This window comes from Camelus bactrianus, chromosome 9 (assembly GCF_048773025.1).
Source record: "Camelus bactrianus isolate YW-2024 breed Bactrian camel chromosome 9, ASM4877302v1, whole genome shotgun sequence".
NCBI lineage: Eukaryota > Metazoa > Chordata > Mammalia > Artiodactyla > Camelidae > Camelus > Camelus bactrianus.
In genome coordinates, this window is record NC_133547.1 from 39,513,974 (window position 1) to 39,539,660 (window position 25,687).

The 25,687-nt window shown below is 44.9% G+C and overlaps 1 protein-coding gene across 1 annotated transcript; it reads left to right on the forward strand.

Annotated features, from left to right (window-relative positions):
• The first annotated feature begins 1,273 nt into the window (after positions 1–1,273).
• SARS1 (seryl-tRNA synthetase 1) lies at positions 1,274–19,211 on the forward strand. Its single transcript, XM_010948234.3, has 11 exons — positions 1,274–1,510; positions 7,413–7,483; positions 10,488–10,568; positions 11,516–11,674; positions 12,613–12,756; positions 13,540–13,695; positions 16,381–16,602; positions 17,186–17,315; positions 17,584–17,741; positions 18,356–18,485; positions 18,822–19,211. The coding sequence occupies exons 1-11, from the start codon at positions 1,375–1,377 to the stop codon at positions 18,977–18,979; spliced, it is 1,545 nt and encodes a 514-aa protein (XP_010946536.1). The 5' UTR covers positions 1,274–1,374; the 3' UTR covers positions 18,980–19,211.
• Positions 19,212–25,687: the final 6,476 nt, after the last annotated feature.

Sequence of the window (25,687 nt, forward strand, 5' to 3'; positions counted from 1 at the left end):
TTCTTACGTGCTTTCTTCAGAGACTGCAGCTTCCAACACTCATTTCCACTTTTTTTTAATTGAAGTATAGTCAGCTTACAATGTGTCAATTTCTGTTGTACAACACAATGCTTCAGTCATATAGGAACAAACATTTATTCGTTTTCACATTCTTTTTCACCATAAATTACTACAAGATATTGAATATAGTTCCCTATGCTCCTTTCCACTGGTTTTAAATCGAACATCCTAGGCAAGCAGAACCTAGGGGGGAAAGCACAGACAACCCATTTTCCTAAGCCTCACTCTGGGTCTCTACTATTCAGCTCCACCACTGTCATTAGCCCTGTCCCACATCTCAGTTGGCTTGGCAGAGTCTTGCTGGAGACTAAGGATAGCAATGCCATATCCTCATGACAGGTGCACAAGCAAGTGGCATGAGACCAAGGTCTTAGCACAGCTAGCTTTGGGGCACTGGGGGTGGCTCTAAACTCTGTAAGGTAGAAGGATGGAGGGAACCGAATGCCTATTCCCAAAACCTCCAAATAATCTCTTGTTACCTGGGACATTCTTTATAACTTTGGCTCCAGTCACCCAGAGTATTTCAGTGTAAAGGCCTGAACGTTATAAAGACACAATTTGATGAAGTCTTTGTTCAGAAGATTTTCAAATACATCCAAGACACGACCTCAGTATCTTATACTGCCTGCAAATCTGTTAAAATATTTTCTCCTTGGAAAAGTTTCCTCATGTGTCTCTCTGAAAGATGTCATTCACTCGTCTCCAACCCTGCGTTCAGAACTGTCAGTAAAAAGGTCAATCCTGTTCACCGAGTTATCTGGTTAAGAAAGGTATCCTAACTCTGAGGCAGGAGAGCAGGGATTTTGAGTTGAGGTAATCTGGGGACTAAAATATGGAGGCATATTCTTGTCTCAAGATGGACAAGAGAGGAGAGGTTCAGAGAGAGGGTCCAATCTTAGGACTCAAGCTTGTAAGGCGGAAACTGGCATCTATAGGAGGTGCCAGCTTCCAAGCCAGTGATTATACTGACAGGCTTCGCCTCAGATACGCCCTTTAACATGAGGCGGAAACAGGCACTGACTTTTCCTTTACAGGGCAGTCAGAGCCGGGGAAGAACACCAGGAGCAGCAAGGCCCGCTAGTGGGCCAGTCCCGGGCGCAGCGGGAGAAGCCCCGCCCCCCCCAGCCCCGCCTCCGCGGCCCCGCTACCTCCTACACAACCTCTTCCCGCCCAGAGGCGGGGCGTCCGCACGATCCTAAAAGCTGCGCCTGCGCGGGAAGGGCGGGTCAGCGCGCCGGTGCAGTGCGTCGGTCACTGGCTGGCGGCTGCGGAACGAACCTCGCGTCCCTTAGCGTCGGCCCGGGAGACGGCACTATGGTGCTGGATCTGGATTTGTTTCGGGTGGATAAAGGAGGGGACCCAGCCCTTATCCGAGAGACACAGGAGAAGCGCTTCAAGGACCCAGGACTGGTGGATCAGCTGGTGAAGGCAGACAGCGAGTGGCGACGATGTAAGTACCGGGTAGCTCGGGGTATCCCCGGATCCTAAACCCAATTTCATCTCTCGGATCTTGTTACCGCTGCTGAGGCCACAGCTTCCACCCCCTTGTCAGACCCTTCCCAAGTTGCGGTGACTACGAAGCTCTCCCTATGCCCTAAACAGCACCCGAGGAGCCGGGACCATCCCACTTCTTCCCTCTGCGGGGACCACGCGACCTCCGTTCCTAGTGTGCCGGGTGCCGCTCGCTGCTCCGGAGTCTGGGGAAGGAGCATGGCGCATGCGCATCAAGACCTGTCAAGCCTTCCGGCCGCAAGGGTAGCCAAGAGAAAGTCACGGCCAGAGTTTGGGGGCGAGGGGGGTTCCCCATTCCTAACACTTAATCGTTGGTCGCCTCCGGTCTTTTTCTCATCTTCAACAAGGCCAGAGTAGTCTCCCTTTGTTTTGATAGAATCAAAGACTCCAGCCTACCTGAGTCACATCTGCACCTAGTAGGTTCACTCTGCCCATACTGAAAGCATTTTGGAACTTTGGAGGCCGCTCCCTGGCTAAAAGCAAGGATCCTGGGGCTGTTGGGAAGGCCATTCCCCTGAACTGTGGGCAGATCTTTCAGAACCGAGAATAGTCTTAAGTGGTAGATCACACAAGGGCAGAGGGGTGTGGTGAAGCCAGAAAAAGCTTGTAATTATTGAGGCTATTTAATTGTGATTTGTGGAATTTTTCCAGAAAAGACATTGGCAGAGTTGGGCTAGAACCTGGAACTGGTCTGGGCATCTTTCATGAGGCTAAATAGAAACCTCTGCCTAGATTAGCTGGAGTAGTCACTAACTAGCCAGTTTCTGTTAAAACACGTGATTTATTTTATCTGATGCAATAGGTCTGCAACCAGCTGCGAGCCAGGTTTCTGACAGCGCCCTGCAAAGGCAGTCACTGTCCAAAATTGTGATGGATTTCTATTAGGAAAGTTAATTTTCTTAGGGGTAGGGAAAGAGCCAAAGGAAGAGTCAGTAACATAAGGGTATTGGGTACCAGGAGAATATTTATTTAGCTCAGATTGTCTGCTGTTTCTGTACATCACAGTCAAGTCCACTGTGGTGGTTTACTTGACTATGAAATCCCACCACCAGAATCTCAATCTGAAGTTTTGAGTTGCAACAGAATTAAGTTAAAAGGAAGGGAAAAAACTAGACTGGACACTTTTATTGAGTCAGAAGTCAGAAGTATCAGATTTTTGTATGTCTAGCTATTTTCCAGCTGCTCAGTGACTTTGAATGTGTTACCTAGTCTCTTGTGTATAATGTACATGTCTATGGGAAGTTCTGTCTTTTACATAAGGAGTGGATATGTGGTGAGGGGATGAACCAGGGACAGGGTTGTGTTTTATTCATCTGTATGTCAGTACCCAGGGTATACATATACATAGCGGATATACATATATACATGTGTACATATAATCCTAGCACTGCACCTGGTCCTTGGTAAGGGCCTGACAAAGATTTGTTGAATTCATGAATATCTTCTGTGTTCAGGGCACTTTGCTTTTCCATATGGAAAGCAGTTGGTGTAGTTTATTTTCAACGTATCTATTGATTTGATTCCTTTCTACTTGACATCCCTAACCAATATTCTCTTTGTATCCAAGGGAAGTTAATGATTTTTCCCATCACTGGCTGCCCATGGTGGACATTGACAGATCTTGTTTCAAGATTCTTTTACATCTGAACCTCAGATCAGAGGTTAGGGTTCTTCTGTCATTAGCTATAATGAGGAGTTGCAACCCAGAGCCACATGAAGAACTCAGATCATGTTCCCTGACTGAAGACACAGCAAGCTTCATAAGGCCCTCCATTACAACTATACCTAATTGTCTGCCTGTAGACCTCCAAGGTCTAGCGCTCTGTGTAGAACACAGGAGTCTGACATGACTTGGAGTCAGAGCACCACATTGGGGTTTACCACACCTCTTCAAAATTTAAGGATTCGAACTGTGGTTTCTTCTTTTTAATTCAGAGTAATATAATGAGGACACACTTGGGTGTATAATAAACATTTGTCAAGATGCCTTCCAAAGTCACTAGATTTTTGTATATCTTGAATTACTAACTACAGGAATTATCAGTTGAAGTTACTTCTTCTTAACCCGACTTCACAGGCCTTAAACCAGGCCCTTATTAGAATAACTTTCTGTTTCTCTTTCACCCCAGTCTTAGCTAGTCCAGAGCCACGCCTAGGATGTGTGATCCCATATGCTATCTTATATAACTCTGTTTTGGCATTTATACTATTTTTATATGCAACCTTTTAAAACGTGTTTTGAGATGAATCCGTAAATTCAGTAAAGTGTACAAATCTTTTGTGCAACTTGGTGAATTTTACAAATCTATACACCCCTGTAACCATCATTCAGATCAAGATCTAAGACATTTGCAGCACTCCAGCAGGCTCCCTCATGCTCCTTCATGGTCACTTACCCCTTCAAAAAAACAGTATTCTGTCCTCTATCACCATAAATTACTTTTGCCTGATTTTGAACTTCATATAAATGGACTTAATACTTTTGCCTGTGAATTCTTTCTCTCAAAATTATATCTGTAAGATTATTCTATGTTGTTATTTGTAGGAGTGTTGGTTCTTTTTCACTGCTGTATAGTACTCCAACATGTAAGTATACCAGCCAGTTCTGTTGATGGACATTTAGGTTGTTACCAGTTTAAGGCTATTATGAATAAGGTGCTATAAGCATTATGTCTTTAGGTGAACATAAGCACTCATTTCTGTTGGGTATGTACCCAGGAGTGGAATTGTTAGGTCATAGGGTACACATATGTTTAGATTTAGTAGATACTACCAAATAGTTTTCCAAAGTGGTTGTAGCAGTTGATACTCCCACTAGCAATATATAAGAGTTCCAGTTGCTCTACATCCTTGTCCTTACTATTGGCAATCCTTTTAATTTTAGCCCATCTGGTGGATATATAGTGGTATCTCATTGTGGTTTTAATTTGCATTTTCCTGATGACTAAATATACTGACTTTTCATGTAGTACTTTTCATATAGTACTTGTTAGCATTTGGATAGCATATTTTGAGAGGTGTCTGTTCAAGCCTATTGACCAATTTTTATTTGATTGTCTTTTTCTTATTTTGTAGAAATTCTTTACCTATTCTGTATACAAGATCTTGTCAGATTGCATTTATTGCAGATATTTTCTCCCAGTCTGTGATCTTTTTGCTTTGTCTTTTAATGAATAGAAATTCTTAATTTTAATGATATCTAATTTATTGATTTTTTTCTTTTGTAATTTGTGCTTCTTGTGTTCTGTTTAGGAAACCTTTTCGTATCCCAAGGTACTGAAAAGATTCTCCAATTTTTTTTCCAGAAGTTTTATTATTTTACCTTTCACTTTTAGGTGGATGATTTCTGTCACATTGATTTTGGTGTATGATGTGATATAGGGATCGAAGTTCATTTTTTTAATGTGGATGTCTGATTGCTCATGATAAAAATGCTGCAAGCTAGGAAAAGAAAGGAACTTCCTTAATCTGATAGTACGTATTTATCAAGCATCCGGAGCTAATGTTATTCTTGATGAAATATTGAATACAAGTAACAAAAAGCATCTCATACCTACAGATATATTTAGTAAATGATGTTCAATATCCCTACACTGAAAACTACATAATAGTTAGGAGAGATTACAGATAATGAAGGGATATGCTCTATTCATTGATTGAAACAGTCAGCATTGTTATATTGTTTTTTAATTGTCATATTTCTCTTTTATTTCCCAGCACCTGGTACAGTGTTGTTGCTGTTTTGTTTTGTTTTGTTTTTTTAATATTCCCAACACTTAGCACAGGGCCTTGCCAATAGGCAGGACTACATACAAATTTTTAAAAACTTACAGATAATAGACTTACAGAAAGTTATAAAAATAGTATGAGAGGTCCTTCACCCATGATAACATCTGATATAACTGGTACAATATCAAAACCAAGAAATTGACGTTGCTACAGTCCACAGACCCTATTCACATTTCACCAATTTTACATATACTCATTTGTGTGTGCCTGTAGCTCCATGTGATTTTTATCACATGTGTAGATTTATATAACCACTGACACACAAGATACAGAACTGTTCCATCACCAGAGAGATCCCTTTTGCTGTCATCCCTTTGTAGTCCATTCCCTTCCCCCTGCCCCCTCTAACCCCTGACAACCACTAGTCTGTTCTCCATCTATGTAATCAATGTGAATAAGTGATTGAAAAAGTAGTTATATACTTTGTGCTGAAGGTTAGTTTAAAGTTTGGCAAAACCTTAAATGATAGTCATGTCTAGGTGCTGTCTTATCTCTACCTGTCCAAAGCTTGAGTTTTACCATATTGTTGCTAAAGCTTAGATTCAAGAGGTCCAACTATTTTTTTTAATTGAAGTATAGTTAATTTACAATGTTGTGTTAGTTTCTGGTGTACAACATAGTGACTCAGTATACATATATATTCTTTTTCACTATAGGTTATTACAAGCTATTGAATATAGTTCCTTGTGCTATATAGCAGGGCCTTGTTGTTTATCTATTTTATACATAGTAGTTTGTATCTGCTAATCCCAGACTCCTAATTTGGCCCTCTTTCCCTCCTTTCCCTTTGGGTAACCATAAGTTTGTTTTCTCTTGTCTGTGAGTCTGTTTCTGTTTTGTAAATAAGTTAATGTGTGTCTCTTTTTTTAGATTGTACGTGTAAGTGATGTTGTATGATATTCGTCTTTCTCTTTCTGATTTACTTCACTTAGTATGATAATCTCTAGGTCCATCCATGTTGCTGCAAATGGCATTATTTCATTCTTTTTTATGGCTGAGTGATATTTCATTGTGTATATACATATACCATGTCTTTTTTATCCACTTGTCTGTCAGAGGACATTTAGATTGCTTCCATGTCTTGGCTATTGTATATAGTGCTGCTATGAACGTTGGAGTGCATGTATCTTTTTGAATTAGGGTTTTCTCCAGATTTATGTACAGGAGTGGGACTGCTCTATCAAATGGCAACTCTATTCTCAGTTTTTAAGAAACCTCCTTACTGTCCTCCATAATGGCTGCACCAAATTACATTCCGACCAACAGTGTAGAAGGATTCCCTTTTCTCCACACCCTGCCTAGCATTAATCGTTTGTGGACTTTTGAATGATAGCCATTCTGACCAGTGTGAGGTGATACCTCATTGTAGTTTTGACTTACACTTCTCTGATAATTAGCGATACTGAACATCTTTTCATGTGCTTGTTGGTCAAGAGGTCCAACTAATCAGGGTTAGACAATACCAAGATGTTAATTTGGGCCAGAATACCTATGCAGGCTGCTTAGTGCACTGTCTTCCCCAAAAGAAACCAAAATGTAAGAAACTGAATTATTCTCAAGGCTGCCAGATGAGCACTGTGTCAAAGCAAAGGGAATAACATCAACCATTTCTAGCACAGAGATGTAGCAGCCAAGTTCATAGGAACATGACTGCCTTTTTTCTAGATTCTGGTGCATACCACAGGGTTTCTTTAAATGAATTTTGACATAATTGAACTGGTTATAGTTACTTGAGTATTTTCTGGGTTTCTCAGATATGTCACTTTATCTATAGTGGTATCATCCAAGTTGTGATACTTTTAAATTTCAGTCCCAGAGTGGCCTTTTCTTTGTCACCAATTGCTGGGGAATCCTATCGTAGTCACCAATATATGCCAACTAAATTGGGGATTCTAAAGCTGTAAGATTTCACAACTTCCTGAGGCAGATCCTTTAGCTCTGCCTGCATTCTGGCCTTGGGCTGAGATTAGTCCTAAGGAGCCATGATTAGGAACGGAGGTGTCAACATTTGTGCCTGTCTTTGCTATATTCTTGGGTTCTTTATTCTTCAGGCAGATTTCGGGCAGACAACTTGAACAAACTGAAGAACTTATGCAGCAAGACAATTGGAGAGAAAATGAAGGTAAGAGAACTGAGTAACAGTCTTGAGAGCGTGAGCAGAGGTAATTTACCTTATTCTTAATTAATACTCACATAATTTCTAAGTTAGTGTTGGATCCTATGAGATACTGAATTTCTTACCAAAGGGGGAAAATTATTTTTAGAAAGAAAGAAAGGAAAGTGGGGAGAGACATGAGGCACTTTGAAGCATCAGTGAGTCCATCTTCTGTCCTCAGGTATGTCTTAGTCTGTTTGGGCGGCTGTGACCGAATACCATTGACTGGCTGGCTTATAAACAACAGAAATTTATTTCTCACAGTTCTGGAGGCCGGGAAGTCTGAGTTCAAGGCGCCGGCAGATTGATGAGGGCCCACTTCCTGGTTCATAGACAGTCGTCTTGCTGTGCCCTCACATGGTGGAAGGAGCTCTCGGGGGCATCTTTTATAAGGGCACTAATCCCATTCATGAGGGCTCTGACCTCATCGCCTCTGAAAGACCCCACCTCCAAATACTGTCACACTGGGGATTAGGTTTCAACATAGGAATCTGAGGGGGACACAGTCTGTCACAAGATAAGATTCTTGCCACGCATGTCATTCGTTGTCTGTTCTGTTCTTATAATAAGAGTATGAATTTCACCAGTAATCCTTTCCAGTTATTTCTTGAGCTTAACCTACAATGCCAGAAAGGTTTTCTTGTGGCAGATTTTAGATTCTTTATCTTTAATGAAGAGAGCACAGATATGGAGTCCAAATCCTAGACTGTTGGTTATGTGACTTTAAGCAAGTTAACTTCTGAGCCACAGTTTTTTTTTTGTCTGTGGAATGATGATTCTAACACAAACTTTAGAATACAATTGTGGGAACTGAATTTCTTAAATATAGAAAACATGGCATAATGCCTAGAACATTGTAGTTACTTAGCAATGGGAGTAACAATGGATGGCAAGAAGCTACTGGCCTTCATTCAGAAACCCTTCCTGTCCTTGAAGAATGTTGTTTCAGTTCAGCCTTACTTTGGTAATTAGATTAGTTCATGTTTTGAATCTTTCTTCAAAAATACCCTTTTAGCCCTTAATCGTTTTTTAAAAAAACATTAAATTCACCCTATAATCTGTCTTGTTTTTAAGTTGCAAACCTCTAAGCCAAACCAAAAAAAAAATTAGGAAATTTTGGAACCCGAACCAGGAAAGAGCATAACTAATGGACTCCCTTGGGATTCTAGCACCTTATACTTATGATGGTCTGCATCCTTCTCTTTAACTCTGTTTTGTTACACTTTCAGCCTGTCACAGGCTGTAGAAATTGATATCGATAATCACAGAGTTTTCTTCCTGTATGATTATCCTTCATGAGTCCTGTATGTGGGACTCATGAAGCTAAGTCTTTTGCATGTCAGAGGCCCCATAATTATATTAATTTCCACATACACTCCTGCCTATGTGTTCTTTGGGGCACATATAAAGATAGTGCCGGCCAAGTGTTTTTCAGAGCAAGAAGATGGGAGTAAGTGTTTTCGTTTGCAGTAACATTTTTAGTTCCCTTTACTGCTGGCCCTGCAAGGAGTGTTCTGGCTTGCTGTCTGTTGAAATAGTACTACAGTGCTTTAATTTGTATAGCACTTGAAAGTATTCAAAACGCTTTCATATACATCTCATTTTGGTTTTGATCTTTGCTGTAAACCTGGAGTGTATGTAGTACATTTGTCAGTCCTATTAAAAGGGTAAGGTAATAGGCTTAGGAAATTAAGGGGCTTGCCTCACATCATGCCCTAAGTTAACTGCAGAGCCAGAACTTGAACTCAGAACTTGAATTTGCTGCCCTAAAGGATTATCCAATAGCAAGAGAGCCTCAGCTATCTTGACTACTAAATGGAAAGTTTTGAGATTTAGGCCATTTTTTTCTACTCAGTAATTCAATGCCTGTTTTCATCAAGACTCATTCTGATATTTTCAGACTTTTCCAACTTTTTAAGATGATTTTGCTTGAATCCCTGAGGGTGTAAGTTGAATTTTGAATAGAATCCTTGTCACTTTGATGTATGGCTGTCAAATAAATCTTTAGGACACTAAACATGATTTCAATACATCTATATATTACTTTTACTTGCAGAGCAGACCCAAATTCTTCTCAACTTACTTTTATGTGTCTTACTGGGGTCTTACATGTCTTGTTATAATGACCTTTGATAATTTTGTTTATCTCAATTTAATTTAACTCTTAAAATTATTTTCTCCATGGCTTTGGGCAAGGATTAGAAATGATGCTTTGGCAGAATATCGTAAAGAAGGGTGAGGAGAGAAACCAGAAGGGAAAAAATTTAGCCCTGCCATTTTGCCAAATTGCATTGATTGCTCTAAACTTAGTTCCGGGTTCTGTGGCTTTTTTCCTCAAAAACTGTGTTTCTTTGGCTCCCTAATATTCTATCATCCCATCCATTTTTCCCCCTTAGCCTCAGTCCTCAGGGCTGGGGCCATTCTTAGCAGGGGAAGGAAGGTTCACAAATTCACGTGCAGGCACCTGCCCAGCGCTGGCTCCTGAGCATTTTCACACGATCTCTGGGCCATAACTATTCTACGTCCATGTCGTTTCTCTTCTTAGGTTCCTGATGGTGTCAACCCTCTGACCCCGATGGGCTAATCCATCTGTCCAGGATCAGAAAACTAGAAAGTGGCAGGACTGGGACTTGAAACATTGATTTCTTGCTTCCAATTTACTAATTTTTCCTCCCATGTTTTGCATCTTTTAGAGACTAAGTTATATAGACAGTTTTGTGACTAGTTTATATGATATATTAATTTGGTGTGCACTTACAAAAAAAATGTCAGAAATTTTCTTTTATAATTACTTGTGGTGGGGCGTATAGCTCAGTGGTAGAGTGTGTGCTTGGCATGCATGAGGTCCTGGGTTCAGTCCCCACCCAGTGCCTCCATTAAGGACAAAAACAACAACAAAAACCCTTCTCTATAGTTAATTGTGCCTTTGTGTTGTTGTTACTTGGTTCCTTTTTTTCCCCCTCTCCTGCAGAAGAAAGAGCCAATGGGAAATGATGAGTCCATTCCGGAAGATGTATTAAATCTCGATGACCTCACTGCAGACACTTTAAATGTAAGATATTGTCCTTTTCCAGGTTGGGATTTCTGCTTTTTCATCTTAGCTTTACTCCCAGACAAGCAAGTACTGACACTCTGCCCCACGTAGCATTGTGGCATCCTTGAATTTCTGCAGCTGGGAAATGTCCCCGTCCGCCCTTGTTATACTCTGTACTGAGTATTAGATGGCAGAGGTGGAGACAGGTGGAGAGGAAAAGTCGAGTGGGAAGAAGAGAAAAAAGGAACTGAACTATGTTTGATTTATGTAACTCCATTTCTGCAGAGTCAAGGAATTTTTGATTGCTTGTAATTCAGTCAATATTGACTACAATAGGCCTAGAGCAGTAATTTTCAAGTTTTTCAGTCACTGAACCCTTCCTTAAAGCCCATAGCACAAAAGCATAGCAAGAACAAAACACAAAAAAGCAAAGTTGCTGTGCTCGAAGGTCTCGGTTGGGGATGCTGTTCCCGTCCTGCCCTACCTGCTGAGGGCTCCCCAAGAAATCAGGGTACGGTTTGAAGCACCTGAAATAAGGAATACAAAATAAACTTAAGACAAGGTCTCTTGCTCCTAATAAATTTATAATTTTCCTAGAGAACAGTTAAATGTGGTAAATAATAGAGAGCCAAATTGGTATAGTCAGGAATATCAGAAAGTGCAGGTGGAAAGAGCTCTTAAAAAGAGTGGTGTTTTAAGGCATTAAAACTCCTGAGATATAGAGGAACAAGAAAAGTGGCCAGAATTTCTCGATCTCTGCCTTAGGCACCCCAAAAGAAACTGCCAGTGGATTTGTCAAAGACTGTGTATCCCTGTGGGAAATTAATCTCAGTTCTTTGAAAGCCTTCAGTGTCCATTTTTAAAATGCTATCACAAGGGTTGTCATTCGACGGTTAGGGCCACAGAACCTTTTTCCTATTCTGTCCTTGACTCGCCGTGGATGGGCTTGACCTGTTTGTCTTCAGAACCTGAAAGTCTCCCAAATCAAAAAAGTCCGACTCCTCATTGACGAAGCCATCCTCAAGTGTGATGCCGAGCGGATAAAGCTGGAAGCAGAGCGGTTTGAGAACCTTCGAGAGATCGGGAACCTTCTGCACCCCTCTGTGCCCATCAGTAATGATGAGGTAGGCATCAGTGCCACAGCAGGCTGGCGACGTCGCCCCTCTCTGTTGGGGAGGGGGTGGGGTGGGAGGAGGACGCCCAGCATAATAGAAGCAGGCTCTTTGTATATTCGCTCTGCCCACCAATTGAGAATTGGAAGTCAGATCCCTGCCTGATTGGGAAGTAAGCGGAGACAGCAGGTAGGTGGAGGGAGACTCCTGGCACAGAAATCTCTTCGCAATCGGGCTGCTGTCCTCCACTGCTTGTTGCCCTTGGTAGCAGCTAGTCCTGTGGGAGGGATCTGCAAAATCACCCTCACCCCTCACCCACACCCTGCTGAGAAGCTGCAGGTTGAAGGGAAATCTGCATGATAAAAGTTTCCTGCTGAGTGGGAGCTTCCCCGGCACAAAGCTGCTCTGAGCCCAGCCTTTGTTCCCTGACACCCCAGCCCTGGCAGGGCCCATCTGTGCCTCTTTCATTCATTCCCTGGTGAACGAACATTAAACTCACTGAAGGCTGGGGTGGCAGACTCAGGAGGTCAGGGCCCCCAGCCCACCCTCGTGTGGCCCCGGGACCAATGAGAGCCTGGAAAAAAAATCTACATTCTCCTCTGTACCCCAGGCAATGCTGATTGTCCAAGGAAATGTTGTCTGCGTGCAGGATTTTCAAGGAGTCACTTAAAAGGGTAAAAAATGAGAGAATACTACAGATCTTTTGCAATATCGTGATTTTGGCTCCATGGTTAGAATCACTTCTGGGAATTTATAAATTATTATTTCTTTGTTGAGCACAAATTCTCTTGCACATTCCCTCCTCTTTGTACACAAGGATCAGAGCCTAATATTGGAGTTAAGCAGTAGCTTCACAAAGCTCTGGGTTGTTCTTGGAATAGGATTTGGAAAGACAGAGGTTGTAGAATTTAGAGATAATGCGTCTTTCTCTTCTGGTCTTGTTTCCTTAGGATGCGGACAACAAAGTAGAGAGGGTTTGGGGTGATTGTACAGTCAGGAAGAAGTACTCTCACGTGGACCTGGTGGTGATGGTAGATGGCTTTGAAGGCGAAAAGGGGGCTGTGGTGGCTGGGAGTCGAGGATACTTCCTGAAGGTAAGAGTCGGCAACCAGGGAGGCTGGTTATAAAGAAAGAATGGGGGAAAAACAAATGCAGAAAACATAGCCTAGTTAAAGAGCCCACAAGTGTACCACTTGCACTTGCCTTTCTACTACAGACTTATTGGCAATTAGATACAATTCTCTTTCTAAGGCAGGAGAGTGCTTATCAGGATTCCCTAGAACAAAAGCCACTAAGCGATCCTCTGTAGTGAACACATGTTCTGCTGACTGAGTTAGAACAGCCTCTGCCTTTAAGGAGCTCAGTGTAATTGGACAGTGGAACAAGTAACAAAGAGTCAGAACTCACTGTGACAAGTGCTGTGGTGTGAGTGGGCCCAGAGTGCCATGAGAACGGGTAAGCAGAGGCAGCAGGTCCAGATTAGCTGGGACAGAAGGCAGATGAATTCAGGGAAGCCTTCCAGAAAGACATGGCAAAACAATTTCTGGAAGTACTGTCCATCTAGACACACACATAGATGTGGTCTACATGTGCAAATGAGTCTAGTGTGTTAAGAATTAGCACAAGAAAACTTTCCCATGTACCCTGGGCAAGGTAAGCCTTTTCCCTTGGTCTGATATCTTAAAGGGAATTCTCTGTGGATGATATGCTGGCTTAACTAGTGTGTTAAGAAAGAACTACATGAGTTGAGTCTGTTGTTGGGATCTGTGGTCTTCGTGGCCTCCTCTTTGCCCCCAGTTGCCCCTGAGGGTAAATACTAGCAGGCGAACATGGTGGCGATGGAACGCAATCACACAGTGCTGTCTCTGCTCCTTTAGGGAGTCCTGGTGTTCCTGGAACAGGCACTCATCCAGTATGCCCTGCGCACCTTGGGAAGTCGGGGCTACATTCCCATTTATACCCCCTTCTTCATGCGGAAGGAGGTCATGCAGGAGGTGGCACAGCTCAGCCAGTTTGATGAAGAACTTTATAAGGTGAGTAGCCTAGGGCAGTGTGGCAGAATGACTTCTTAAGGTATGAAGTTTAACTTCAAAGACCTAACCTTGCTGCCCCGCAGAACTTCTTGCGGTGATCGTTGAGCACTTAAAATGTGGCTAGTGCAACTGAGGAAGTAAATTTTTAATTTTTATTAATTTTAATTTAAATGGCCACATGTGGCTAGTGGCTCCCATTTGAACAGCGCAGACACAGAGCCTAGTTTATCGTTCCGCAGATAGTCTATGTGATGTCTCTAAACTGAGTGTGCTTTAGCACTGTGAGGTTAGAAAAGAAGCTCATATATTATTATTAAATGTGGACAAAAGGAAGTTGTAGAGGTGGCTGATCTTCCCATGTCCTCCCACTCCTGACCCCAGACTGGAAGCTTCTATAGGGTGAGACATACTTTCCTTGGAATGGATGTAGCTTCCAGTTTGTGGGTCTTTCTCAACCATGGACCACCTCAGGGAGAGCCAGAGGATTTGAGTTGAGGTTCAGAAGGTCATTCTGATGAACCAGCTTTCATAACCAGCTGTAGCACCCGCCGCCTGTGCCCAGCACTCAGAATTTCTAGAGTGTCTCTGCAAACAGCTGCTCATCACAGCAGTGTCCACATCTCACTTGTCCCTCTCCCTTAACACTGTTCTGTCATGGCGGGGGCAGGGGGGGTATACTTCATTCTTATCTGCTGTTGCCTCCCAAGACCCAGGTAGGGGATAGTTAGATAACTGCTCTTGGCCTCATCTGATTTAGCTTATGTAGAGAGATGAGTTAATAATTAGAACCTTCTGCCCACTAGGTCCTGTTGGTGAGTTCAAAGTTAGGTTTTCATTGAAGATGCAGTGGGAAATAAAATGCTCTGTCCAAACCCTGAGAGTTAGTACAGCCTGGTGTCCTCCTCTTCTTCCTTTTAATGAGAGGAACATATACGTTATTAGAGGAGACCTTTTTTATCTTTTCTCTTGTTCTCATCCCAGCCCCCAAGACTGGATAATCACTAACTGAATTTTAGAAGGATGCCCTGCAAGTGACACCATGGAGAAACTTATATGGAGGATTATGAGAAATACTAGGTGGCAGGTGCTCCCTGTGTTTCCTGCATTCTCTGTCTCTTATCCAGATGCTTCTTGAATCCATAGGCCGGGAGAGTCACAGGTCTCCATAGTGAGGAATTTTGACTGGTACCTCTTGTCTGATAACCTCAGTTTAATAATTCTCTAGAGCAGTGAGTGCTGTCTACTAGAACTTCCTGCAGTAGTTAGTGGAGATGTCCTAGCCAGTGTGGCGGCCACCAGCCACATGTGGTTGTTGGGCACTTGAAATGTGGCCAGTGCAACCGAGGGATTAAATTTTAATTTAATTTAAATAGCCGTATGTGGCTAGCGGCTGTATCGTATTAGACTGCAAGCTCTAGAGTTTCTTTTTTTCACGTTGTATGAGTACAGCCTCACAAGTGGCTAAATTCCTCCTGGTGGGTCGCGAAGTAGTTTTCCATGTCCCCAAACACTCTGGCCCAGAGGAAGTTTCCTCCCCTCTTTTTTTTTTTTTTTTTTTTTTTAATTTTAATTAAAGTAATACTACTTGACAGAAAATTCGGAAGCAGTGGAGGGGAAAGCATCTTCTTTCCCATTATCTACTACCATTGTCATTTTTAATATTCTTTTGGGATTTTTTCATACACGTATCATTTTCTCATACTTCTAATCACTATATATATATATATATATATATATAATTTTTTTACTTTTTATTTTTGTCCAACTATTTATTTATTTATTTTTAAATTTAATTTTTTGTTGTTTTTGTTTTGGGGCGGGGGATTAGGTTTGTTTGTTTGTTTATTTAATGGACGTACTGGGGATTGAACCCAGGACCTTGTGCATGCTAAAGCACACATTCTACCAATGAGCTATGTCCCCCACCCCCCGACTATATATATATATATATATATATATATATATATATATATATATATATATATATGCCTTTTTACTTCACAGTATATCAAAAGCATTTTTCAGTGTCACTGCATGGTCTTCATAACCCTCATTTCTTAATGGTTACATAATATTACATGGCATGAATACAGGCTAGCCAGCTCTTCCCCTGTTGAATATTTGGGCTTTCTTTTTTTTTGCCATCAGTAAGTAATGTTACAATGAATTTTGTCCTGTCTGTAGCTCTTTTTTCTTTTGACTTACCTTCTTCAGCTGAATACCAAAGTGATTCTTCAAGGATGATCACACTACACTATCCCATAAGCACTCAAGAGAGCAGAGACTGTCTTTTTGCCCAGCATTGGCAAAAAAGACGTGGCGCTTACTAAGTGCCTCATAGACATTTGTCAGTGGGATTAATTTATATTGCTACCAGTTCAGGTTTTATTTCACAGTTGCCATTATTGACATCATACATCATTTATAAGTGTTTCACTTATTACATAAAGTAAAAATATCATCAGAACATTTTACCTCCTTTTAATTTGCATTTCTTTGATCTCTAGTAGGGACCTCATTTTGGATTGACCTATTCCCTCCCTTGTCTTTTTAGCATTTCTTTCTCATTCCTAGGCAGAGATTGAAGAAAATTCTTCCTCCCATCACTTGACTCTTCTTTGGTTTCTTGCTCGAGGTGAGGTCCTCCTCCTTCACTTTTAACTGGTAAATGTTACCCTCCTACAGGTGATTGGCAAAGGCAGTGAGAAGTCTGATGACAACACCTACGAGGAGAAGTATTTGATCGCCACCTCCGAACAGCCCATCGCTGCCCTCCACCGGGATGAGTGGCTTCGGCCAGAGGATTTGCCGATCAAATATGCCGGCCTGTCCACCTGCTTTCGCCAGGAGGTGGGCTCCCACGGCCGTGACACCCGTGGCATCTTTCGAGTCCATCAGTTTGAGAAGGTGAGTAGACAGGTCAGGGTGAGGAATAGGACCCTTCTATCTGTCCAGGGTGGTTGGAGGAGAGACGGGATCTGTATTTTCAGGCCCATCCCAGCCCCAGGCTTTCCTCTCGTTACCACCATCTGTGTTTCTGGGAAGAGCCAGAGAAGCGCGTGGTGGAGGGGTGATGAGCATGGACTCTGGAACCAGGCTGCCTGAGTCCAAAGGCCAGCTCCACCACTTACAGCTGTGTAACCTTGAACAAGCTGCTTAACCTCTCTGTGCTCAGTTTCCTTCTCTGTAAAAGGCAGATAATAGTTGTACCTACCTCATTAGGCTACTGTGGAGATTAAACCAGTTACCACATGGAGAGTACTTAGCACAGTACCTGGCACGTATGTGAGGAGCTGTCTGCACAAGCTTTTGTTCTTGCTGTGGCCCCAGCCAGTCCAGTTCAACCCCCTTCTCTCTTGCCAGGAGCCCCAGCCATGCCTGACTCCCAGGGGTGTAGGAATGGGTCTTCATTGTGAGCGTATCTCCCCCTTCAGTCTTCAGTTTATTCACCCTGTGCTGCCATCACCATCCCCTCTGTCCCTCTTTGCAGATTGAACAGTTCGTCTACTCATCGCCACATGACAACAAGTCCTGGGAGATGTTCGACGAGATGATTACTACTGCAGAGGAGTTCTACCAGTCTTTGGGGATCCCTTACCACATTGTGAATATTGTCTCAGGTATCGGCCTCCCTCCTCTGCATCCCACAAACTCCAGCCTGACCAGTTGAGCTGCCACACAAAGAAACAGCTCGCAATCCAGTTAATCGCCCACGTTAATTAAAATATCACACTCTTCTCCCTTGGGAGTTTTTGGTGATAAGAATATCTAGGCGTGATTTCACTTCTGGGGATAGGCTGTGAACTAAAGAATTCTTCGGGTTTGCTAAAGGTTAGCCTTCTGAAATACCATCCCTCCTTCATGAATTCTGGGGGTTTTTCCTTACAGGATCTTTGAATCATGCTGCCAGTAAGAAGCTTGACCTGGAGGCCTGGTTTCCAGGCTCAGGAGCCTTCCGTGAGTTAGTCTCCTGTTCTAACTGCACAGACTATCAGGCTCGCCGGCTCCGAATCCGATACGGGCAAACCAAGAAGATGATGGACAAGGTAGACGGCTCCTGGGGAGTTGGGAAGCAGGGCCTCTGGTGCAGAGTAGATCCATCTTATTTCTGAGTCTTTGGAGTACGTTATTTCCCAGAATCCTGGGAAAATCTGACCAAAAAGGGAATCTGAAAGTAACTTCACTGAATCAGGACTGAGTCCATTTTGATAGAAACCTGAATCTAGCTCTATTCTATAAGGTAATTCTAGCTTTTTTCTTTTTGGCTTTGTTTTTCGTAACTCCAGATAAAGTGTAATCCCCATTTGTCTACATAGAACAAGTGGGAGGCAGTGTTTTCCCTCTTCTCACCCAAGAAGAGTTGTAAGCTTCTCTCTTCAAACCCAATTTTCAGACCCTAATCAAAATACTGGGATCTACCACTGGTCACTCATGGAGACATGAAGAATCTCCTGAAGTTATCTAATAGGCAATGAATACCAAATACAGTTCAATTTTTAGAGATCAATAATGTATAAAGCCCATTTTTTATTTGATTTTGGATTTGGATTTAGATAGTTGGCAGCTGGGGAGTTCTGGCTGAGTGGCTGGTTCCTGGTCATCAGTAAGACCAGCTGAGGGTTGAGTGTAACTGCTTCCTCTGGGGACCCTCTCCTCGCAGGTAGAGTTTGTCCACATGCTCAATGCCACGATGTGTGCCACTACTCGCACCATCTGTGCCATCCTGGAGAACTACCAGACAGAAGAGGGCATCATTGTGCCTGAGAAATTGAAGGAGTTCATGCCGCCAGGTGAGACTCCCAGCCCAGCCCACCTTCCTCCTCTTCTCTTGTCTTCACACTCTTCTCAGTAGTAAGCCCCTTTCAGAATGCACCAAGTCTTCTTGTACATTCTTGTCCCCAAAACTTGCCTGTCCTCTGGTGCTGGGCATTGCAGGGGGCCTGGCTGAAAAGTAGCCAGTACAGACGTGATATTCTGTTTAAACGCAGCTAAAATTCAGACTGGGAAAGAAAAGAGTCAATGAAAGCAGTGCCCGCTGTTGTCGTGTGGTGGAACTTCTCCCCAGAGGTCCCTGGGCTTTGACTCCTGAGAAACCCAGGGTTATTTGGTTGGCTTTTCCTTTACAGGTCTCCAAGAACTGATCCCCTTTGTGAAGCCTGCACCCATTGACCAAGAACCACTGAAGAAGCAGAAGAAGCAGCAGGAGGGCAGCAAAAAGAAAGGAGCAGCAAGCGATGCTGCCCTGGAGAACCAGCTGCAGAACATGGAGGTCACTGATTCCTGAACATTCCTTTCTCCCATTTGGCCAGGCTTTCATTTCTATCAGCTGGAATCTCAGAGCTTGCCCACCGTCAAGGAAGCCAAGCACGCACTCATCGCCCACCCCATCTGCCTGCATTGCTAAAAGAGGAACCGTCTGCCGCCGTGTACAACGCAGTGTTCCTTTTTTCTCGCTTGGACATAGGATCCAGTCACCGATGACTAATGAAACCATGTAATAAAGCATCTCTGAGGGAGGGTAGGACTATTCTTCAATCTTCTGCCCAGAACCTGAGCCCTGTCTCTAACAGTTCTCCCTGGAACCATGCTCACTTCTATTTTCCCTCCTAGATAAGGTCATTATTCCATTTAGCAGAGAGCCTTTGAGAAGGTAGGTGAAGGCAGGGGTAGATTTAGTAAAGGCTCAAGGGGAAAGTGGAAACTTTGAGTCTTAGACACACAGGCTTGCAGGGCAAGGGCAGGGTCCTCCTTTGTAAAGTTGTTCCTGCCTTATTAAAGCAGTCAGGTACGGCTAGCTTAGGGACCAGAGTTGATATAAAAAGCCTCACAGCACTTCTGTTCCCTAGGAAGGGCTCCATTGGGAGGGAGGGAGGCTGGGAGACACCAGGGTGATGAGACTGTTTAATCCAAAAGAGCCCCTAGACACAAAAGCACGGGGCAGGGCCACATAATAGCTACTTTTCTCTTTCCAGTCGTCCCCAACTGCCTGGCAGCTTGTAGCTGCAACCCCAGAGGATTGATAGAGCCCACAGGCCTGGGGGTAGGGGGTGGGGAGAAGGTTTTAGTCACTTCTCTGGAGCTCCCACTGTTGCCCTAATAGCGAACCCACCCTTTCTCTGTGGAGGACGATGTTTAGGCTCTTTATTTATCTGCCGCCTCTCATCTGCATCTATAAGCACTATTTTAATAACACCTTATGTTAGTTTAGTGCTTCTCCCCTAGGAGTCTAAAAGACTTCCTATAGATGATCTTTATCTTTGTGACAGTCCCAGGCGGGAGGGTGAGAACATGTTTATACCTCCTCTGTCATAGGGAAGGCAGTACAAGGTGGGGAAGGGAGATGAGAAAACATGGCCGGGTGGAAACCAGGAGCCCTGACTCCTTGGCAGTGCTTGATGTTTGCTGTGTTCCTTTGGGAGGATGAGAACAGGACTCTGAACCGGCCTGTCACTTAGGAGCTTTATTCATCTTCCTTGGTCCCTAAAGCAGCAACTTGCCTAGGTCCGCTGGGGCTTGGTACCCAGGAAAGAAGCCATATGTTTGGCTTTCCACTGGTGTCTTGGGCTGATCCTTTGAATCTTGCTACTTGGAAACCCTGTCAAAACAGGAGCACCTGAAGGGGTGACCGCAGTGGCTCTCTGGCTACAGGCGGGCTCACTAGCCCATGCCTACCGTAGCCATTGCCCTCAGCTCTGGGATAACAAAGCCAGGGCAAGAGGACAAAAGAGCAGGCGGCTCCCATTTACTCAGAAGGATGAGAAATACACATTCCTGTAGCCTCAACTGTTCGGTTTGAAGAAAGGCAGTTTACATAGTGAGCAGGAGGCTGTTTTTGGTCACTACCACACACCGCTCTTTCCTGTTTGAAAAGCCCATTGGGCTTTGGGGTTAGAAACTTTCAAATGGCCCTGAACACTCCCATCTAGCCTTACAGGTCACTCCAGCTGCCTCCTCTGCTCCCCCTCCTACCTTCTTTGGCTGCTGGTGCCTGTGATCTTCGGCCAGGAGGCACTGCTCTTCTCCCTGGCCCTCAAAGCACTGTGGGAGGGCAGCAGCTGGGGCTCTGAGCCCCTGGGGGCCTGGGCCTGGCTCCTGGCTCTCTCCTTCCACCTCCCCCACTGGCTGACCTACCACCTCACCTGACCAGTTTTCCGGAGCTAGTTGCACCTGGGATCTCTACTCCCTGCCACTTTATGCAGAGAGAGCCTCCTGCCCCATGCTGCTGGCAGCCCAGCTCCCCATGCCAACCTTCCCTACTTGCCCTGCGATGGGTCAGTGTGTGGACTGGGCTGGGAGCCTGCCTCATGAAAAAGAGTGGAGGACTGGAAAATAGCTGCTGTGTGGATCAACTAGTCTGTGAGCAGAAAGTCTATACCTCCTTCTTCCTAAAGCCACAGGACAGAAAAACAGTTGTGAATGAAAGGATGACCTTGTGGTTGAGGTCCCTCCCTGGGGTCATACACAAAAACACACAAGCAGGAGGCACATAGAGCTACACATACTCATTTACTGAGTGCTTGCCCTGTGCCAGGTGCGATTAGGAGCAAGGGTTACAGAAAGAATGGAACAATCTTAACTCCCAGTCATTTGGAAATGTGTGGCTTACCTTCCTCTAGAGTGAGCTGAAAACTAGACTCCTTCCCTCCCTGGAGCAGTGGGATGGGGCTGATGTAAGCCTTGTTCAGGATAGGCCAGCTGGACTGGAAGCTGAGCATTGGGAATGGGCCCAGATAACCTTGACTCCACCCTGGCTGTTGCCTCTACAACCCACGGCTGATGCCCTCATCCCTGGCACATTGACCTGCCCCATCTCCAACCTCAGCTACCCAGGTTACCTCAGCAAACAACCCCCACAGGCGCAGTGGAGTGAGTCAGAGCCCTGGGTCCCTCACCAACCCTTGGTTCCCACACCCAGGAATCCAGGGGCCAAGATGCAGGTCTGGGTGCTTCAGGCAAGAGAAGAGCCACCAGAACTTTACCAAGAAACAACTAGAAGCTGGACTTCCAGAGAGAAATATCTGAAGAGCCCAGCAACTGTGTAGGGACCCAGTGTGAGACCAAGGGGCCTGCCTGAGCTCACAGTCTGCTGAGAAGTCCAGTTTATCAGCCACCAAGGAGCTAAACACCGCCAAAGGTGAAACTGTTCCTGGGAACTGACACTTTCCTTGTGACTTGTCCTGCTTTTCCTTGCCTGCAGCAGTTCCGGTTTACCCAGGGTCCTGAGAATGCCTCTCCCCCTCCCCTCCATGCCTCCCACTGGGGGCCTGGGGCAGCCCTGGCTGCACTCCCGGGATGAGTCTGACAGGCAGAGCTGGGATGGGCCCCAGAGAAATGTGCTACAAGTCAGAGCCTGTATCTGGATGATGAGGGGCCTGCTCCACTCCTCCGGTCACCTCCCAGCATGGGGTTCCCAAAAAGCTCCTCCCAGATGCACACAAAAAGGGGCGCTATCCTGAGTCTCCAACGGGAGACGGCCTGGTTGTGCTGACACAGCCGCTTCTGACGTTGCCCTTTTATGAGCCCCCCCAAGGAGGGGGCGGGAAGTGGGGGTGCGGCAGGCAGGTTCTTGTTGCAGAAACCCAGCAAGTGCGGCTCCCCGTCTGCAGAAAGGAGGAGACTGGACGCCAGCCTTGCCAGTTCTCAACCTCTAAGCCCCCGGACCTGCGGGTAGAGGTAGGGGGTCCCAGCGACCTCAGATCCTGAGAAACCCCCTTTTATCTAGAGGGGAAGTTCTCTCTTCTGCTGTTCTCACTGGTTAGCTGGCGAGTCCTGCATTTTGTAGAGCAGTAGGGTCCTTCCAAAGGACTAGGGCTTCCCTTCCCCTACTTAAACCTGCTGTCAGAAATGGTCTGGAAAATTGTTTGCATTGAGGTGTAAATTGCTGATAAGATAGTGTGACCCTTCAGGGAAATGCTTTTTTAAAGCCTAAAGAAAGAATGGAGTTCCCATTTAGAATAGCATTCATCCTTTCCTCCTTCCATCTTGTCTCAGAGAAAATAAATTGTTTTCTACTCTTTCTCCAAAACCAGCCCCTGTCTACTTGTGCCCTGGATCCCAGTGCCATTCGGAATCCCTGAACTCCTGTCCTTCAGCTAGCTCTCTCCCCAGCTCTGTCTCCCTCTCCCATGCCTCCCCTCCCCACCCATTCCCCTCCACTACTAACCTGCTTACGTTGTCCCATCTTAAAATGGGCTTTTTGCTGTCCTGCCTCTGCAATCAAATTATGATCCCATCTGGTTCCTTTCCCTTAAAGAAAAACAAACGATAGACACTTGTAGGCTCTGCTACCTTGTCAACATTCCAGGCCCTCCCAGTCCCCACCCCCTCAGAGGGAAGGTGGAATGTTCCAGACAGAAAGAACCAGAACCGTGTGAGGGAGCAGCAAGAAGGCCTGCAGTAGCTGGAGTGCAGAGAGTGAGGGGGATGTTGAGTTGGGGCTAGAGAAGGGGGCAGGATAAGGAGACGGGGACCGCCCCTATGCTGGATCCCAGGGGCTCTTGCCCCTCGCTGCCCTTTCTCTGCACACTCTCCTGCTCTGCACCCTAAATCTGGTCTTTCGTCAAGCAGCCCACCTATCCCCAACACACATTGAGCATCTCTACCAGGATCCAAACCCAGAAGTCCAAAGTCTAACTTCCTATCTGATCCTCTACCCACCACTTTCCTTTGGCTATTCAGGCACCCAAATCAGACACCTGGGAGTCACCCTGCCTACCCTCTCCTCTGCTCTGGCAGCCAACCTCACACAGTCTCACTGAGTCACTCAGATTGGCTCCCTTGGCAGCCTCTTCCTCCTCCTCCTGGGCTGTTACAACCACCTCCTGCTGGCCTGCCAGACCCCAGGCCCTCCTTCGGGTGCAGCCACAGTTGTGCCCTCTCCTGCCAAAATGCTTCAGATGGCTCCCTCAACTTACCAAATAAAATTCAGACTTCTCAGCCAGATCCAGATTCATCAAACTGTGGCTACAGTTCAGATTAGCAGGTTTTTCTTCTGTTCTTGACTCTACTGTGAGCCCAGCTGCAGCCCCAGGGGACTACTCACCTCTCCCAGCACTGACCATGCATTGCACCCTCTGTATCTGCTCATGCTGTTCCCTCTGTCCGGGTGCCTTTCCTCCTGCCTGTTTGCAGAATTCCTCCTTCCCCTTCAAGGTGGTTCAAATGCCGCCTCCTTTACATAGCCTTCCCTAACTTTTCCCACTTTCACACAGAGATTCTAATGAATACGGCTCTATACAGCATTTATCTCTGTCCACATTAGACTGGTTGCTCCTTGAGGTCAGTCTTGTTCATTTGTGTACCTCTCACGACTAGCCCAGTGCCTGGAGCATGACTGGAGCCAGAGAGGGCTCTCTCCTCTGCCTGCTCTGATCAGCTAAAGTAAGTTATTGCAGATGTTGTTTTGGGATTTGCTGCTCGTAGCTCAGCCCCAGACTCCATCTCTTCCCCTCTGTGCTCAGGAGCCAAAAATGATCTCAGCTGGATCTTAGATGGACTGTGCATCAGTATTGAATGCTGGCCCCGTTGAGCCACCCTTAGTAAACACTGCTGGCACTGTAGGCTGAAACTGACATGGGCCAAGGCAGCCAATGTCATCTTCTGAGTCCCAGAGAAAGTCTATCTATCCTGGCTGGGACATCAGGTTGACTACTCCTGGCTGCAGCTGGCATTGGGAATACAGTTTTGTGATTAAAGTGAATGAGTTCAGGGATGCCCAGAGAGAAGCCTGGAGACCCAACTAACTTTCCAGATGGTAGTTCAAGGAATGGAGGGACACCTGGTCATCCCTAGGTGCCATCCATCCATCCATTCATTTGATCAATATTTACTGATTGCCTACTGTGTATCAGATGCCATGCTAGGTACTAACTAGGTATTTAAGGCAAACATGTTCTCCGTGCTCCTGGAACTTACTGCCAGTGAGCAAGACAGACGTTAGCCAAGTACATTAACAAATAGATACTTCATGTAATTACAAATTGCAATACATGCCTTACAGGAGGGGACATTTAAGACTGCCATATTCAACAGATGGAAGGGAGCCAAGATGCCCAGAACAGAATGAAGGGGGAGGGGTAAGAAGAGGCCAGGCCCCTCCATACAGGGCACTGTGGACCCATTATAAGGAAGTTGGCTTTCATTCAAGGCACAACTGAAAAGCCCAGTGCAAGGTTTTTAGGAAGGTAACACCGGGCTCAGATTCAGACTTTTGCAGTATTAATCCGCGAAGGACAGTGTGAGGGGTTCTTTCATCAGAAAAATCCAGAATGTGGCACATTCAACAAGAAAACTAGCCTGGACTTTATAAACAGTCAATACGACAGAAAAAAAGAAGAAGAAGAAGAAGAAGGAGAAAGAGAAGGAAAAGAGAGAAAAGGAAGGAGGCAATGAAGGAAGGAAACTAAAGTGACATATGACCCAGTATAACTCGTAAACTGGGGTTGAAAGTACAGCTGTCAAAGAACCTTTGAGGGACAGTAAGGAATTTGAATCAGACCGGACATTAGATGATGCCTGGCGTGGCAGCAGTCCTGTGGGGCTCTGATTCTTGGGCACTGCTCGCCGAGGGGCAGAGGGTTGAGGCCCCATGGTGTTGGCACCTCACTTTTACTTTTACTTGGTTCTCCAAAAACAGAGAGCAGAGTGTCAACAATAATTGAATCTAAGTGGTGAGTATCCGCAGCTGCATTGTTATCATTTTGGCAATTTTTCTGAATCCTTGACATCTTTCAAAATTAAAAAATGGAGGGAGACTGTTTTAAGTCTAAAAACTGTCTATTAATTTTAAAATGAAAAGATTCCTTAGGCTGCTGAGTGGAGACGGGCGTGGAGGAGAAGCAACTCCATGAAGAACCCACACAACCCAGGCGTGGAGTTGGGGGCCAGAGACAACAGAGCCGCACCCTCAAGGTGCACACCCTCCAGCTGTGAAGAAAAGTGTGAGGCAGCAGACTGGGCACATGGGCAAGTGTGGACAGGAGGACACTCAGGT

Bases quoted from the DNA above. Each gene is read 5' to 3' on its own strand.
- SARS1 (XM_010948234.3), top strand. From the start codon at position 1,375: ATGGTGCTGGATCTGGATTTGTTTCGGGTGGATAAAGGAGGGGACCCA. The intron at 10,569-11,515 runs GTAAGATATTGT...GTTTGTCTTCAG, and splicing joins TCACTGCAGACACTTTAAAT to AACCTGAAAGTCTCCCAAAT. The intron at 16,603-17,185 runs GTGAGTAGACAG...CCCTCTTTGCAG, and splicing joins GAGTCCATCAGTTTGAGAAG to ATTGAACAGTTCGTCTACTC.